Consider the following 18,895-nt stretch of genomic DNA (forward strand, 5'->3'; position numbering starts at 1 on the left):
TCTATTTTTGCCTGCAATTTTATTGCAGTTCAGAATGGTGGAGCACTGCTGTGCCAGTTGATATAAATACTTTTTATTAGAGAAATAAAGGTTTGTATCAGCAGCTGTAATAAACTAGCTTTGAATAAAATGATAGTGGGCTGGCTGTCTATTGTACATCCTCCCAGTCGTTTTCTTCCATTGAAATTAATAGCAATGAAAATTGGGCAGGGTGCACAATCAGTAACCGATGAAAGTTGGTGTGTCGTATGAGGAGAAAAGTGTAAGCAAATTGGATGTATGCTCACTGGAGTTTAAAAGAACAAGAGGTGATCTCATAGAAGTGTACAAAATTCTGATGTTACTTGACAGGTTAGATGTTCCCCTTGGTTGGAAGCAGGAGTTATGGTCCCAAACCAACGGGTAGTCATCTACGACAGAGGAGAGCATACATTTCTTCATCCAGAGGGTGAAGAAGTATTTATGGCATCATAGCATCATTGGACATCATCCGTCAATGAGCTCTCAAAATGGGGAATCAATGAAAGGTAGACAACAGCAATAAGAACAACTTTCATTGAAACAGTACCTGCAAGAATGCTTTCTCTCACATAAAGCTAGGAGCACAATGTTTAAATTCATTGGAGATTGTTTAATGAATGCAAGAGTACAAGAAATAGAGGTGGGAGTAAGTCATCCATTGGAATCATTTTCCTGGTGTGGAAATGTCAAAGATTTAGGTTGTGTGAGGTTAAAGAGAGGAACGCTGTGTAAACAGAGGGCAGCTTTCGTCCAAAAGGTGGGATATTTAACAGTGGAGAATCTCACTGACAAAGGACTGAACACAGCAATCAGACAGTGCTGCTGGAATGAGCCATGTAGCACCATGAAGAAGCTTTGAAATTTTCCCTCTTACAGGGCTTGTGAGGCACAGTCACTTGTGTGTTTTCAAGACAAAGATGAATAGATTTTTAGATGTTAAAGTAATCAAGGGGTATGAGTTTAGTGCAGGAAAGTGGTGCTGAAGAAAGAATCAGCCAAGGTCTTAATTAAATGGCAGAGCCATTGAACACAGTACAATACTGGAGCAGCCCCTTCAACCCACCCAGCATGCTTCGTCATGCTGCTACATGGTTAATTCCAGCAACACTGTCTGATTGCTGTGTTCAGTGCTTTGTCAGTGAGATTCTCCACTGTTAAATATCCCACCTTTAGGACTAAAGCTGTCCCCTGCTTACACAGAGTCCCTCCCTTTAACCTCACACAACCTTAATCTTTGACGTGTTCTGTGTCCCTCCATGCCCTGCATATTCATGCGCCTACTTAAAAACCTCTTAAATGCCGCTACCATGTCTACTTCTGCCACTACTCCTGGCAGTGCGTTCAAGCATACACCACCCTCTATGTAAAAAATGCACCCTGCACATCTTCTTTAAACGTTCCTCCCTTTAACCTCACCCAACCTTAATCTTTGACATTTTCACAACAGGAAAATGATTCCAATGGATGACTTACTCCCACCTCTATTTCTTGTACCCTTGCATTCATTAAACAATCTCCAATGAATTTAAACATTGTGCTCCTAGCTTTATGTGAGAGACAGCATTCTTACAGGTAATGTTTCAATGAAAGTTGTTCTTATTGCTGTTGTCTATCTTTCATTTTGAGAGCTCATTGCGGGTTGATGTCCAATGATGGCTACGATGAGGCGATGAATTGCTGTCCTGAATTGGATACTTATGCCGAGAGCGTGTCTTGAAGCCACAAGTTTAAGGTGAATGTGCTCCTGCCTATACTGTGATTAGAAATACACAAATACATTTCTTTGGAAAAATGGAATCACAGTTTTCATTAAGGAATAAAATGCTAACCCATTGGCGCCGAGGGGTCCAAAATAGAACATTTGCAAGGAGTATAGTGATTTTATTTGTCACAGGTTTGTCACAGTCTTTACAGGTGAGACAGAGGTTCACCTGCACCTCCTCCAACCTCATCTAGGTGTCAACTTATTTACATCGGCGAAACCAAGCGCAGGCTCGGCGATCGCTTCGCTCAACACCTGCGCTCGGTCTGCGTTGGCCAAACTGATCTCCCGGTGGCCGAGCACTTCAACGCCCCCTCCCATTCCCAGTCTGACCTTTCTGTCATGTGCCTCCTCCAGTGCCATAGTGAGGCCCACCGGAAATTGGAGGAACAGCTCCTCATATTTTGCCTGGGCAGCTTGCAGCCCAGTGGTATGAACATCGACTTCTCCAACTTTAGATAGTTCCTCTGTCCCTCTCTTCCCCTCCTCCTTCCCAGATCTCCCACTGTCTTCCTGTCTCCACCTATATCCTTCCTTTGTCCCGCCCTCCTGACATCAGTCTGAAGAAAGGTCTCGACCCGAAACGTCACCCATTCCTTCTCTCCTGAGATGCTGCCTGACCTGCTGAGTTACTCCAGCATTTTGTGAATAAATACCTTATTTGTCACAGGTACTAATTTTAATGAGCTTTGGCTGATGTCACCAAACTTAAAATAGAAATGGGACATCTGGGTTTCCAGGGTTGGTTGCAACAGTGATGGGACTCTGGGAGACCTTGCTCTATTTGTTTCTAGCTCAAAACTAATTCATAATCAAAAATTTTCACGCACAAAATTACTGCACAAAAATCGTTACATTTAAAACTATCTCGAGACATGCAAATATACTTCCGTGACCCATTCAACTCAGGGGAGTCTGTGAGCACTTTGTATCACCTGGCTTGGAAACCCTACCAAAGAACTGCAACACTGCACATCTATTCTAAGTACAATGAGATCACCACCTTCAGGGCAGCCTTGCTGTCTCACTGCATAGTCAGGCTGGGACCCACACTCGATACTTAAACTGCTGTTGTGACCTGTCAAAAATGCCAACTTTAATCACACCTGGTGGCACGGTGGCGCATCGGTAGAGTTGCTGCCTTACAGCGCTTACAGCGCCAGAGACCCGGGTTCAATCCTGGCTACGGGTGTACAGAGTTTGTATGTTCTCCCCGTGACCTGCGTGGGTTTTCTCCGAGATCTTCGGTTTCCTCCCACGCTCCAAAGCCATACGGGTTTGTATGTTAATTGGCTTGGTGTAAGTGTAAAAATTTGTCCCTGGTGTAGGCTAGTGTTAATGGTTGGTGCGGGCCTGGTGGGCTGAAGGGCCTGTTCCCACGCTATATCGCTAAACTAAACTAAACTAAACCCTTTATCTGTTATTTAGAAGGATCAATCTTTATGTTGTTAAAATAACTTGCATTGCACTCTGTCTCCACCCCATTGAACCGCAGTTTAATCCTTGACTCTAACCCTAACCCTAAATCACAGTCACGGATGGTTTAACAGTGCGGTCTCAATAGATACCTGGGTGAACCTGACTGGGAAAGCAGAATCCATCAGCAGAGCCAAAAGAGTCCTCAAAATGGTGAAATCCGGAGACGTTAATGGAAACAGAAACAATTTAAACGTCAGACTTTTTTGTTTTGTTTAAATTGGTTTAATTTTTTTTACTGAATCCATAAATAGTTGTAACTGACAAAGTGAAAAAATGTCCTTAAGACTATATAAGTTTTACTAAACTTGTTACAGTTTGTATACAGTACACACAGAATGTGCTTTTACAGGTAATTTGAACAACAATTAAAGTTACAGAGAAATAGTGAAGTACTGCTCATCCTGAAGCTTACTCAATTTTCAACCAATAGTTTTTGCAAAGTAACAGTTACAAAGGTACATTGTTATGTATACTACCATAAACAATCCATAAAATGACCAAAAACACAAAATCACCACCTCTCTCTCTTAGCAAATCCATTGTCGCTACTAAAGTAAAAATGTAATAGTAACGATGGTCTGTCTCATAGCCAGTTTAAGACGAGCTGCATAAAACTCTAATCTGTATAATTTTTATTAGTCAAGATAATTAGCTATCACACTGCAACTGGTTCTGAAGCTAGTTCAAAACTGTGGATATAAAACTTCACCCAAGTTTATATACGGTGAGAAGGCTGATTGGTTGCTACAGATCCTAAACTGGGAAGGTAGGCAGAAAGAAATACTATTGTAGCAGGCCTCACAAGCCATCTGGACTGGATTATTAGTAAGTAGAGTGAACATAAAGTGTCACAGATTTCCCAAGGTGGGGGTGCATCCACTATGTAGTAAAGATAACAGTTTCCATCAAACAAAGCCACAAATCCATTGCAGGACTTGGAAAGAAAATGTGTTGCCCAGGTTTGAACTGTATCCACTTAGAGCAGTAACTCTAAAAGCTTCCCAGCATGTCCAATGTTACACCGTAGTCGTGGCAAAACGCAAAGTGCCGGAGGAACTCAGCGGGTCAGGCAGGATCTGAGGGGGAGAAAGTCACCTCGCTACCCCCTCCACAGAGGCTGCCTGACCCACTGAGTTTCTCCAGCACTTTGTGTTTTGCTCAAGATTTTGGCATCTGCAGTTCCTTGTGTCAGCATAATCACGGCACCTCTCAAGGTACAATTCAGGCCTTCATTAGCCCACCCTCCACCAAAATGTTATACCACACACAGGATATTTTCTCTGTGGTGTACCTACTTCAATTTTTATCAAACTAGTTTGCTAATCTACAAGATTACATGGTAGCGTAATATAAAATTCACAAATAGATGAACCCTTAACAGTCCGATTACAAAGTTGCACAATCTACTATTTAACACCTTCTGAAAAAGTGACTGATCAGTATTTTCCCTGCAGACTTACCTTTCCTTATATGAGGAGATCATCCACTACTTTATTTCCATATTCCTGGTTCCCAGGCAGATTTCTGTAGGTGGTCATCCCAAGGAAGGATGTTGTACCCTATCAGGCACAGCTCAACTGCCTGACCCCCAATCCCCCCCCCCCACCTCCCAGTTACCACGCCGACCACAGCGGCCAGCCCAGTCACACACAAACCTGTCCGTGTGAAAAAGCCCATGGCACTTTGCTTTCACTGCCACTCCTGTTTAGAGACTGATCATTGCAATGCGAATGCAGGATATGCTGCATATGTTGATGTTCCGGTGTTAATTTGCTTTACCTTTCATGATCCCTGTGTGTGTGCGCGATGTGCTGGTTGGTAACATTCAGATGGCGAACTGTTGACTGCTTGGATATGTGTGGTGAGATCATAATGAATTATCTGCCTCATGTACCTCTTCCTACCCACTCTTCCTCGGGACTGTACTGCAGTTTGCAATGTTCAGCAAGTTAATCTCTGATCAGTCATGCAAGACTGCAGTATTGTGGTGTCAGCATGTTGCACTCTCCCTCTGCAGTTCATTCCACAATGCTTCTTTTGAATCAAGTCATAGCTTGCAGCTTGGTATCACTGATGCTTGGATCACTGTGCGATATTCTCTCAATAATGAAATCACATCTCTTCTTTCCTGCTCCGTCGGTGGAATCAGTCCACAGTGAATTTACCATGAGTTGATCCGCCCTTTAAAAAGATCTGCCGTCCTTTATGTAGGTCACCTATCTGGCCCTCGGAGCTTCTTATCCCAGCCTTGTTGTAACCAGGAGATCTTGGCCATGGCATTAAGCATGAGACCAAACTGAAACGGGGAAGGAAACAATACACTGGAGCTGAATGAGTGCATGACTCAGGGCAATTGTGGTCCCACCAGAAACTGGAGAGCTCAGGTGCACAGCCCACAGCCCACAGCCCACAGCCCACAGCCCACAGCCCACAGCCCACAGCCCACAGCCCACAGCCCACAGAATAAGCAATAAATAAGACAGGGGTCCTGGAAGAACAAGAAGAAGAAAAAAAAGAACCAGCATTATGGTGTAAATGTCTCAGTGAAGAGAACTCTAAAAATAATAAATGGTGGGTTGTGAAGCTGGCTTAGTTTTGGAACAAATTGGAGGCATTCCAAGTCCAACATTTTCTAACTAGTAGAAACCCTGATTACAGTCACGATCGATGCTGCAATTATCTCCGTAAGACGGGATGGATAATAATCATTTAAAAGGTGGTTGTCATCCAAAAGCATTGAAAGGTGGGTGTTATTCTCACCGTAGACCTTTGGAGCTTTTGTGATTGTCAAGAGTAGCCACTCATGGGCTGAGACATCCAACTGGTGCCAGTTTGCTTTATTTGTTAGTGTTGGGAGAAGCAGGGTCACATCAACAGGGAGTCACCTTTGCTGATTCTGGCAGCCTTTGCTGGCAAGAAGCTATCCGAGAATCCGATTTATAATGGTTAGAGATCCCAACTAATTACAATACAATTATTCAATTTTTAAATCAACTGCGGGTTTGGATGACTCCATTATTTGGGGATTAATCAAACGATTACTCTGTCTGCATCTCATGCTAAATTTATCACAGATTGGTGTTTGGAATGCTATTTCTCAACGGCACCTGTCTATAATCTTCTCTCTGTAAATTCCATACTTTACTCTGGAACAACTTAAATGCCCCTTTAACACTTTCACTTAAGACTTGCGACACTTCAACATCGTCGATGGACTACAACACCATCTTCTAAATAGTAAGTTGTAACTTTTGTTGTGCTTTAATCAATAAAATGTACATTAGCTTGAAAGCATCAATTTTATTTAGTTGGTGTCACTGTGTTATTTACAGATAATATACAAAGTATAACAGTAGTGTATTAGATCCTTTAAAAACTACAAATCTTCTTCCAACTTTGTATATTCCCCCACTTTGGCTTTTGCTATGTACATTGCAATTTTTATCTTACTGATACTCTGGATGAGCTAGCAACTGATTAATAGTTTGCCCTTGCTTTCTTGCTTTGTGACTGACATGATCTGTGAAGGGCGTAATCACTATGACACGGGCACCAATGTGCACACCGATCGCACTGTCACCTTTGGCCTTCTCTTTCAGGCTGCTTTTACGCTTGGCCTTCCATTTCACTGCAACGACTTGAACATCGAAGTTGACCGATATCTTGATACCATAAGTAATTAGCTCCTCACACTGTCAGCCTCAAGACTAATTACACCCACAAGAATTAAAGTATTAAAAAGAAAAGTCACTTGGCCCATGGAGCAGCATCAACAAAAGAGGAAAATATGTCTGGGGATTAATCCTTTTGTAAAAGAAATAACTCTTCCTTTCTTTGCACTCCCTCCACTTTACTGGTGACTAAACAAAATCATTGAGTCAGCTAGCCTGGACAATGAATGTATTTTCTCTGTCGTCAACATGGCTTTGCATCAGGACTATTACCATCTTTAATGACTTCATTGGGCCTCATGCCTTTCAAGATGCATTCATCAAATATGCCAGCAACTTTCTTTTCTAACCTGTCTAACTCCACAAAAGACGTCATTCTAAATAGTGGTGAAAACCAAGATTTGAACCAGGACCGTGGCAAATGAGTGGCCAAATGTCTGTCACAAGATTTATGAGACTGTGACCACACTTCTCCGTCTACAATGCAAGCTGTTCCGCCTTTACTTTTAAAACAAATGCAAATTTTCTTTCATATCCCTTATTTGGTTGCATTGCAATGAGGTGGCATCTCACTAATATTGCTGGATAGTGCGTAATGTTGCCGATATTTTATAACTTCATACACAATGCAAAGGAATTATGACAAGAGATGTGTGTGAGCCTAAGATGATCTGAAAGTACCCAGATAGTTACAATAACATTTGGTTTCACATAATCATCTGATCATATTTCTTACTAGTGATGGATTCACTTTTTAGGAACTTGCTAATGAAGATAAAATCCATAGCTAACTAGGTAATTATTACTTATTGGCCTACATTGCACAAAAATTCCCAAGTACATTTCCAGGCCACCTATATATAACACAGATCACACCACTGCTACACTATTCGATCTCGTCCACTTGTATGTAAGGTCACCACAAGCCATTCAATGACTTAAAAATCATTCAACACTATACAATACATGCCTCAGCAGGCCAGCACTTGTCCAATATTTATATATAGCTTCAAACTTGCAAATCACAATTTTCAACACATACTTGGTTTTACAGATCCAGAGGCTCCACCAATTTTGTGAACTGTAGATCTGAATACTTAACATGCTAATCTGTGGGGGATATCAATTTTCTGATCCACCCCAAGAGTCCTGTGCACTCTATATATGTTTTTAATTATTCTGAACTCCACCATCAGATTGTGCCTGTGTACAGACCAGTGTCCTCACCACTGCACTGCATGTACAGTTTGAGTGTGGTGCCTGTCCAACCTGAACCATTAGAAGCTTCACTAGTGCTCTAGGGGAAGAAAACTGAGCAGGAAATGATGAGGAGAACATGTTAGAAAACTGAGGAACGATGAAGGCAAGTGGTAGTATTTAAAACATGAATAATCAATGTTTCACAGAAGAATAAATACTCTGAACAAAAAGTGCACAAATATAAGCGAAGCAGGATAGGAAACATAGAACATAGAACATGGAACAGGCCCTTTGGCCCACAATGTCCGTGCCACACACAATGCCAAGTTATCAGCTAATCTCCTCTGCCTGCACATGGCAGAGGAGTGGCAGAATACAAGAAAACAATGCAACTTGGCATTCATGACATTACAAATGGATAAATTCTGTTTCCTCCACCTTCGGCAAACTATGGTTTGCTAAAACTCGAACTTGTCTGCATGCCTGAAATCTCTTGGGTACCACCACCAGGTGATTAACATAAACAAATAATTAATCTTTGTTAGGTTCACTTCAAACCATCACTAAGCCTATCTCTTTGGCATGATTAGTGACTTCAACGCCTATCCGAGTGGCATTTCATGTGTCAGAAGCAAACTTGCGAATAATGCATGAGATTTAAAAACGAAGTTCCTCCCAGGTTCAAAGATCCGTTCACAGAGTCCCATGCTCATGGAAATAAACTTATTATCTTGTAAGTGCTGCAGATTTCTTGGGAATTCTTCCACTCCGTATAAAAACTCGTACCATTGAGAGAGAAAAAAACCATATAACTCGTTCCACTTGTAGGAAGAGGCAGAGAGGTATGCTCAATGGTGGCAATTTGTATTCTCTCTATAATGAAGCTATTTCACCAACCCTAGGCCTGGAATTCTAAGCAACCATTCCAAGGGGCAAAAAATAAAGCATGGAAGAAAAGCCAGCTCTGCCCCTAATTTTTATGTCATGAAAAGGTCGCCTATGTGTTGGTCTAATTAAATGTCACTGTACATGCTTAGAAGATGGACTTTTTTTAAAACACACTATTCGGGATGATATGGTATCCTTCACTTTTAAGTTGAATAAACTCAAAAATTCTAATTACCAAATTAATAATCAGTCTCTTCTACACAAATGATTTCAATTTCCAAAAGTAGCAATAGGAGTTGGCTAGAAATTCAACCCTTGATTTTGTTGCTCTGAGCTCATTCAATCGATTACCATACCAAATGGCTTCCTTTGATAGAAACTGTCAGGTGGGCCGGGATGGTTCGCCACCCTCTGTTGTGCTAATGTACCAACTAAAATGAAAACCTTGAATAAAACAAGGGATTGATGGTAAGTATCTCTGAAAAGACTGAAGCCTTGTATAGTATGCCATTTTGTTTAGATAAACAAATACGCTTGCCTAAATAACATATCAGAAATGAGAGTGCGAGTAATTAGTGTAGTCTGACAGTGCCATTGTCCTTTGGCCTACTGGCAAACCCTCCACACTCTTGTTGTTGTAGAATCAGCGATGGGCTTTTTAACCATCAAACAGTTACTTCTGTTTTGCTGGCTGTATGGTAGTTACGGTGATGTCCTGGAATATAGTGGAGCTGCTCCACTGTGTTGTGTCGACGAGAAGCAAAGGCATGTCGCTTAGCAGCAGTGTGATTCGTCTCATTTGTACTTAAGGTATTGGACGAAGAGTTTGAGGCACTGGGATGTGAGTGCATTTTTGTCATCTTATAACGATCTAAGATGGGCGTGGATACAAAGACATCTGTGTGGGATTGAGACAGAGCCCTGGACATGGCCCTCTCGTGGAATGCGGTGCGTTTGAGGGACATGACTTTGTCCGGAGAGAGCAGAGGGTCCTGGGACTGGAGGCGGTCAGCTGACAACAGTTGTTCATCAGATAGGATGCGCTCATAAGACATGACACATTCTTGAGGCTGGTCTCTATCTGGAGACAGGACCCTGTCTTGTGACATGGCCCGTATTGGCCGTCTAGGCCTCTCTCTATGGTTGCTGTGTTCCTGATTCATTTTGATAACATGGAGAGCCAAAGTTCCTCTTGCTGCCAAGTCTGGAAGATGCCTTCTCTTCATGTAGTACTCATCCATCTCCTTTTCACCTGTAGGGTTGAGTTAGAAGCACATTTTAGATTGCAATCTCAAAAATTATTTGACATTTCTGAATAGTATTAATTTACAATTAAGGCTGCTACATATCCAACTTTCAGCTGGGCGGTCCAAATTTCAAACAAGGGGCCGTCAAATTCCAAGGATGTAAACTAGATGCCAATCGTCAGAAGAAGAGAGACACAAAATGCTGGAGTAACTCAGCGGGACAAGCAGCATCTCTGGAGAGAAGGAATGTGTGACGTTTCGGGTCGAGACCCTTCTTCAGAAGAAGAGATCACCTTTTGCTGTGTCATATAAAATCCCATATCATGTTTGTAGTATTTTCAACAGCACTGAAAAAACGTTCTTGCCTTAAACCCACTTTTTCAAACGAACTACCAACCCAGCTCTAGATGTGGTAAAGAAAGCAGCTTTAATTGCAATTTTGTTCAGAACGTCTAAATTGGATAGATTTAAAACTGTATTAAGCAACACATGTGACATGCATGACTTGTTGCTGTAATACATCAGTCATTTGTGATTTGATTACCATTGATATTCATGCAGTGGTATGTGCAGCTTTGAGTGCATTTGATAGTGGGATGCATGAACTGCCTTTCCAACAGATAAATACTGACAGGAATGCTTCCAATGAGGACAGATATACAGTAAACGAAAAAACATAGCCGATGCAGTCAGGCATCAGCAGCATAACTGCAGGCCTCCTGCAGTGTACATCTCCCTTGATGGTCCAGCATGAAAGGTGATCGGCATATTTATTTGCCAGCAAAGCACAATTATAAATCCCAAGATGTTTGGTGTCATGTTCCAGGGTAAAGTCACACTTGTACTGCAAGGTTTGCTGGTCTTGTATCTCGTGTGACTGCTCATCCCCTCTGAGCAAGAGATCTGAATTAATTCACATTTATGGACAGATTGCAGGCACAGCAGGCAGTGAGGGCCAATTCACTGGATGGTTTCAAGGGAGAATTGGATATAGCCCTTAGGGCTAACGGAATCAAGGGATATGGGGAGAAAGCAGGAACAGGGTTCTGATTTAGGATGATCAGCCATGATCATACTGAATGTCGGTGCTGGCTCAAAGGGCCGAATGGTCTCCTGCACCTATTTTCTATGTTTTTATGTTTCTATGCTAACATTGCTTTCTTTCAGACCATTCTGCTCAAACCAATAAGAGAATTGAAAACTTTACAATTTAGCCACAATTCAGAAAGTTGTGGTTGCATAATAGCGGCAATAATGAAGTTATTTCTATGTTATTAGCAGCTCAGATTACGCCATACCTGGCTTGTTAGCGTGGTCTAATTTCTTATATTTGTTAGAACCTGCAGACATCTTTCTTTTATCGTCCATTCATTTTATGGGCAACTGCGGGATTATGTGGGATAATCTTATCTTAAAAAAGTGATATCTACTTTGATTTGTTTTCTTTCTACATATTGAAGATTTCCTTTTTATGTGCCCTAAAATTTCACATTTTGAAGGTTTTGCTGCATTTCCAACACTTTTTCTAGTTCTTTCCATATTTATTAACCTAAACATTTGAAGTCTTTAACTTGTTTGCCTTCTAATTATTCACTTTAGCGCCTTCTGTTTTTTTCTACAGTTCTCTATGACAATTATCTTTGGTTATATGTCATTTTTCATTTTCATAATTTTACATTTCCTTCTCTATATTATATTATATTCCTCTTGTTTTATGCTGTTTATTGTTAATATTATTACAGCTGAATTCTTGGAGACACTTTAGCTAATATATTTTGACTCCTTATTTCAAACTTATTAGATTCAGTAATGAGCATGAGTAAATATATTTTACCAGATAGAACCACGTTAAGGAAAGTTGGTTTTGTAAAATCCTAAAATACCTCAATCCATGCAGGGCTTCATTCACATTGTAGAATGGACTCCATTATACATCATAGTCAGAGAGATGTTTCCTCACTGGTTCTACCTCAATGGCCAGAAATCAAGGAACCGAGTCCCTGATCCCTTTAAGGCGATGGGAACATTAACTTATCCGCACACTGAACAACAGCAGGCAGCTTCTGCTTCCGGAAATAACATTGTGCACTATTAAAGACGGGCCTTTCAGTGGTATGCTCTGAGCGGCCATGCCACCTTAACCTTGCAACATGGGTGACAAAATCAGAGCTCAATCAATAGTGTGGGAAGGAACTGCAGATGCAGAAAGAACTGAAGATAGACACAAAACGCTCGAGTAACTCAGCGGGGACAGGCAGCATCTCTGCAGAGAAGGAATGGGTGATGACAAAAATTGTCAAGGCAAATGTGGGTCCCTTGAAGTTAACTAAAAAGGCAATACGGGGAGAAAAGATGAGGTACGAGGGTAAACTAGCCAATAATATAAAGGAGGATAGCAAAAGTTTTTTTAGGTACGTGAAGAGGAAAAAAATTGTCAAGGCAAATGTGGGTCCCTTGAAGACAGAAGCTGGGGAATTTATTATGGGGAACAAAGAAATGGCAGACGAGTTAAACCGTTACTTTGGATCTGTCTTCACTGAGGAAGATACACACAATCTCCCAAATGTTCTAGGGGCCGGAGAACCTAGGGTGATGGAGGAACTGAAGGAAATCCACATTAGGCAGGAAATGGTTTTGGGTAGACTGATGGGACTGAAGGCTGATAAATCCCCAGGGCCTGATGGTCTGCATCCCAGAGTACGTAAGGAGGTGGCTCTAGAAATAGTGGAAGCATTGGAGATCATTTTTCAATGTTCTATAGATTCAGGATCAGTTCCTGTGGATTGGAGGATAGCAAATGTTATCCCACTTTTTAAGAAAGGAGGGAGAGAGAAAACGGGTAATTATAGACCAGTTAGTCTGACATCAGTGGTGGGGAAGATGCTGGAGTCAATTATAAAAGACGAAATTGCTGAGCATTTGGATAGCAGTAACGGGATCATTCTGAGTCAGCATGGATTTACGAAGGGGAAATCATGCTTGACAAATCTACTGGAATTTTTTGAGGATGTAACTAGGAAAATTGACAAGGGAGAGTCAGTGGATGTGGTATACCTCGACTTTCAGAAAGCCTTCGACAAGGTCCCACATAGGAGATTAGTGGGCAAAATTAGGGCACATGGTATTGGGGGTAGGGTACTGACATGGATAGAAAATTGGTTGACAGACAGAAAGCAAAGAGTGGGGATAAATGGGTCCCTTTCGGAATGGCAGGCAGTGACCAGTGGGGTACCGCAAGGTTCGGTGCTGGGACCCCAGCTATTTACGATATACATTAATGACTTAGACGAAGGGATTAAAAGTACCATTAGCAAATTTGCAGATGATACTAAGTTGGGGGGTAGTGTGAATTGTGAGGAAGATGCAATAAGGCTGCAGGGTGACTTGGACAGGTTGTGTGAGTGGGCGGATACATGGCAGATGCAGTTTAATGTAGATAAGTGTGAGGTTATTCACTTTGGAAGTAAGAATAGAAAGGCAGATTATTATCTGAATGGTGTCAAGTTAGGAGGAGGGGGAGTTCAACGAGATCTGGGTGTCCTAGTGCATCAGTCAATGAAAGGAAGCATGCAGGTACAGCAGGCAGTGAAGAAAGCCAATGGAATGTTGGCCTTCGTAACAAGAGGAGTTGAGTATAGGAGCAAAGAGGTCCTTCTACAGTTGTACCGGGCCCTGGTGAGACCTCACCTGGAGTACTATGTGCAGTTTTGGTCTCCAAATTTGAGGAAGGATATTCTTGCTATGGAGGGCGTGCAGCGTAGGTTCACTAGGTTAATTCCCGGAATGGCGGGACTGTCGTATGTTGAAAGGCTGGAGCGATTGGGCTTGTGTACACTGGAATTTAGAAGGATGAGGGGGGATCTTATTGAAACATATAAGATAATTAGGGGATTGGACACATTAGAGGCAGATAACATGTTCCCAATGTTGGGGGAGTCCAGAACAAGGGGCCACAGTTTAAGAATAAGGGGTAGGCCATTTAGAACGGAGATGAGGAAGAACTTTTTCAGTCAGAGGGTGGTGAAGGTGTGGAATTCTCTGCCTCAGAAGGCAGTGGAGGCCAGTTCGTTGGATGCTTTCAAGAGAGAGCTGGATAGAGCTCTTAAGGATAGCGGAGTGAGGGGGTATGGGGAGAAGGCAGGAACGGGGTACTGATTGAGAGTGATCAGCCATGATCGCATTGAATGGCGGTGCTGGCTCGAAGGGCTGAATGGCCTACTCCTGCACCTATTGTCTATTGTCTATTGTCTATTGTCCAGAGATGCTGCCTGTCCCGAGTTACTCCAGCGTTTTGTGCTCTATCAATAGTGCTGCGTGAAAGGTATCTCAACATGAAGTAAGACCACATTTACAATAAAAACAGAAAATACTGGAGGCACTCTTCAGATCAGGCAGTGTCTGTGGAAAATGAAACTGAGTTAACATATCAGATGGAAAACTCTTTGTGAGAATGAAGAATTAGACAAAGGGTCTTCAGCCTGAAATTTTCATTCTGTTTCTCTTTTCACTGATGCTGCTTGACCTGTTGAGTGTTTCCAGCATAACCCTGTTTTTATTTCTGGCTACCAGCATCTGCAGCTGCATTTCAATTCCATTTAACCAAATTTAGCATCATTCTATCCTGCTCAGTTACACTGCCTTGAGGACTTTATAATGGAAATAAGACTGTAGCCATCTATGGAAAATGGGTCACCATGAAGTTGAACAGTTGCTACTCATGTTTGGGTGGTGACAGGTATGGGACATGGAAAGAACAAAACAAAACGAAGAGATTTGTCGCAATTAAAAATAAAACAAATTACCAGATCCAAGATCCTAGGTATGGTGCAAAAGAATGCAAATGGCAGATCATGGAACACCTACTTAATCGTTTTAGTGAAGAATACTTGCTTATGTCAGATTTGACCGCAGTCTCGTAAGATGGTGGAAGGTGTGACAGGCTCTGGTAGGACCTTGAGAAAGACAGGTCGTATGGCTCGGTTGCAGATGTAAGAATGCTATTCATCCGAGGCTTTTCTGTGGAGAGAGATTTAAAAAAAGATGTGTGTAAAGTGAGAGACCAACAGTATTTAGATTAATACCAAAATACAAAGTACTGGAAGAAGGGCAGTGCGCAGCACAGTGGCGCAGCGGTAGAGTCGCTGCCTTGCTGCACCAGAGACCCGGGTTGGATCCTGACTACGGGTGCTGTCTGTGTGGAGTTTGTACGTTGTCCTGTGACCGCGTGGGCTTTCTCCAGGTGCTCCAAGTTCCTCCTGCATTCCAACGACGTACAGCTTTGCAGATTAATTGGCTCCTGTAAACTGTCCCCAGTGTGTAGGACATGGAACTGATCGATGTTCAGCATGTGCTTGGTGGGCTGAAGGGCCTGTTCTCAGGCTGTATCTCTAACAGAACTAAACTAAAACTCAGCAGCTCATCTGAGGAGGGAACAGTCAAGCTATGTCAAGGACCCTTGTTCAGAATTTAAATCAATTTTCTCTCCTCTGCTCCATTGTTGGTAGGCATTGTACATATGAACACAGATGATCATGGCAGTCATCTTGATCAAGTGACCTTACTAAGATGGTTTTTATTCACAAAATGCTGGCGTAACTCAGCAGGTCAGGCAGCATCTCAGGGGAGATGCTGCCTGACCTGCTGAGTTACTCCAGCATTTTGTGAATAAATACCTTCGATTTGTACCAGCATCTGCAGTTATTTTCTTTTACTAAGATGGTTAATCAGAGCTAATCAAACTCACATTTCCACCTATCCTGAAGAGTGGCGTTTCATAAGAGCTATGAGTTGAAATTGTGGTTAATTTTTCTCTCCTCTGGACCAGAAAACCACTGTTCATATTCCATGTACTATCATAATTAGATTTTAATGAAACTAGAATCTAATGGGAGATAATGGAAGGGCGGTAGATAATGGTGGCGCAGCGGTAGAGTTGCTGCCTTACAGCATTTGCAGCACTGGAGACCCGGGTTCGATCCCAACTACGGGCGCTGACTGTACGGAGTTTGTACGTTCTCCCCGTGATCGTGTGGGTTTTCTCCGAGATCTTCGGTGTCCTCCCACACTCCAAAGACGTACAGGTATGTAGGTTAATTGGTTTGGTGTATGTGTAAATTGTCCCTAGTGTGTGTAGGATGGTGTTAATGTCCGGGGGTCGCTGGTCGGCGTGGGCTTGGTGAGCCAAAGGGTCTGTTTCCGTGCTGTATCTCTAAATAATGAGCATACTGCACATGGCATGAAGTCCACTGTTTTCCTTCTTGGTCTTCCATTTATCCAAAGACCCAACATGACACAACCTTCATATCTACCATTGCACACCAACCACTGACACCATCCCTATTGACAACCAATTACCCCAGGAGCAGCGAACAATCCATCCTCACCCTGTGACCAACACTCCTTCCACTCAGTTGGCATTCTTCCTTAATCATGAGCCCCGATCCTCAGCTTGACTTGCCTGCCATCATTTGCCTCTGCTCTACATGATCTACATGCAGTTTGATCCCTTCACCATCCTTTTAACCTTTCATTCACTTTGTGCACTGGACATTTTTAAACCACGTTATGATTTTTATTTGTAAATCGAAAGGGAGATGGGTTAAAATAATCTGTGACACGAACTCCATCTTAACTCTTGCGTTTATTTAATTAGTTTAAAATGTCATTATAATACTACTAACTGCAACCATTGTATAACAAAGTTAGGAGGTACCTTCTGAATCTGACAATGACAAATATCAGTCCATCACAAACTCAGATAGATGTCCACTTCAGGGTGAAATACTGCAAATTGATGTCGCCCTTCTACAGGATTGTTGCAGGATGAAAGAACATAGTATGTTCCAAAAGGCTTAATTCTTGATGGCCTCACAAAATACTTCTAACCAAACCTGCCAAGCAGCAATCGACTATGGCATAATGTGGCAGCATGGAGATTGCATGTTCTCCCAGCTACTGTTTAGTTTAATTTAGAGTTACAGCGCGGAAACAGGCCTTTCGGCCCACCGGGTCTGCGCCGACCAGCGGTTCCCGCACATTAACACCCACTAGGGGCAATTTTTACATTTACTAAGCCAATTAATATACAAACCTGTACGTCTTTGGAGTGTGGGAGGAAACCGAAGATCTCGGAGTAAACCCACGCAGGTCACGGGGAAAAGGTGCAAACTCCGTACAGGCAGCACCCGTACTCGGGATCGAACCCAGTTGTCCGCGCTGCATTCGCTGTAAGGCAGCAACTCTACCGCTGCGCCACCGTGCCGCAAATGCACAGTGACTGCATGGGTTTCCTCTGGGTTCTCCAGATCCTTCCCACGTCATAAATGCACGCGGGTTGGCAGGCTAATTGGCCATTGTGAATCGTCTCTGGTGGGTCAGTGAATGGTAGATTCTGGAGGGGTTGGTGAGAATCTTCCAGCTACACAGCTTCCACTATGTTACACTAACTGCAACCATTGAGTAACAAAGGTGGGCATTGCCTTCAGTATTCCAGCTACTTATCCATCACTCTCTGGGTGAAAAGGACCCCTCAGTCCCACCCTTCTAAGTGCTTATCCCACACCCTGAATCTGTGGCCTCTGGTTTTATCTACTTCTCATGCAGGGAATCTCTCTTGCAGTCTATCCTGTCTGTATCACTCACAGTTTTACATATCTCAGTCATGTCCTCTCTTAACCTCTTCTGCTTCAGGGAATACAGCCCAGACCTCTCCAGGAAATTAAGCACAAGTTGAAAACCAAATCATAACTATGATTCAGGTCGGTAAATTATTTATATTTAGAATTAATTAAACATTGAGATATTTAATTGCAGTACTGGCATTGGTAACTATTCTGCAGATAGACAAACAGAAACTATCAAGGTAAAATTCAATATTACTTTGCATTGTTTCATAAGGATGAATGAGCTAATAATTAACAATTATATATTAATATATTAATATATACTAAGGCAACCTCCAAAAAGCCACACTGACCTGTCTGTACTGGGCCTGCTCCACTGTCAGAGTGAGGCCCAGCACAAATTGGAGGAACAGCACCTTATATTTCACTTGGGTAGTTTACATGCCAGCGGTATGAACATTGACTTCTCTAACTTTAGACAGTCCCTGCTTTCCCTCTCTCTCCATCCCCTCGCCCTTCCCAGTTCTCCAACCAGACTTACTGCCTCCGACTACATTTTATCTCTGTCCTGCCCACTCCCCTGACATCAGTCTGACCCGAAACGTCACCCATTGCTTCTCTCCAGAGATTCTGCCTGTCCCGATGAGTTACTCCAGCTTTTTATGTCTACCTCCAAAAACTCTACATGTATAACGCAATGACTGTAATGTGATAAGGACTATCATGTTTTTCTCGTTGCAGTATGAATGGCAAAGCACATGTGCATCGGTGAGAAATGTCTGCATCGAGACATCACAGCCACTTACTAAATATCAGAATATTTGTATCTGATGCAGACTGTCATCAGATAGTTGGCATCGTACCATTGTGCATCTGTCCAATGGACAGCACTTCAAAATGTCCCTGGCTGAAGTTATAGATAAGAGCATTTGTTTTGGTTCAAAAGGAAAACAGCCAGACAATGACAAATAGATCCGATGTACAGTAGAGACAACATGGCTCTCT

General features: G+C 42.4%; 1 protein-coding gene across 4 annotated transcripts in view; it reads right to left on the reverse strand.

Annotated features, from left to right (window-relative positions):
* Positions 1–4,910: 4,910 nt before the first annotated feature.
* LOC144594451 (protein shisa-6-like) overlaps positions 4,911–18,895 on the reverse strand; it is a 517,988-nt gene continuing 504,003 nt past the window's right edge. For all 4 annotated transcript variants that reach the window (XM_078400942.1, XM_078400938.1, XM_078400941.1 and 1 more), the window contains 2 exons: positions 15,159–15,284; positions 4,911–10,273 (listed from right to left, as the gene is read on the reverse strand). In XM_078400942.1, the coding sequence (XP_078257068.1) occupies positions 9,687–10,273; positions 15,159–15,284 (713 nt within the window). In that variant the 3' untranslated portion in view covers positions 4,911–9,686. The remainder of the gene's footprint in view (positions 10,274–15,158; positions 15,285–18,895) is intronic.

The sequence above is a fragment of the Rhinoraja longicauda genome, chromosome 6 (genome assembly GCF_053455715.1).
Source record: "Rhinoraja longicauda isolate Sanriku21f chromosome 6, sRhiLon1.1, whole genome shotgun sequence".
NCBI classification, from domain to species: domain Eukaryota; kingdom Metazoa; phylum Chordata; class Chondrichthyes; order Rajiformes; family Arhynchobatidae; genus Rhinoraja; species Rhinoraja longicauda.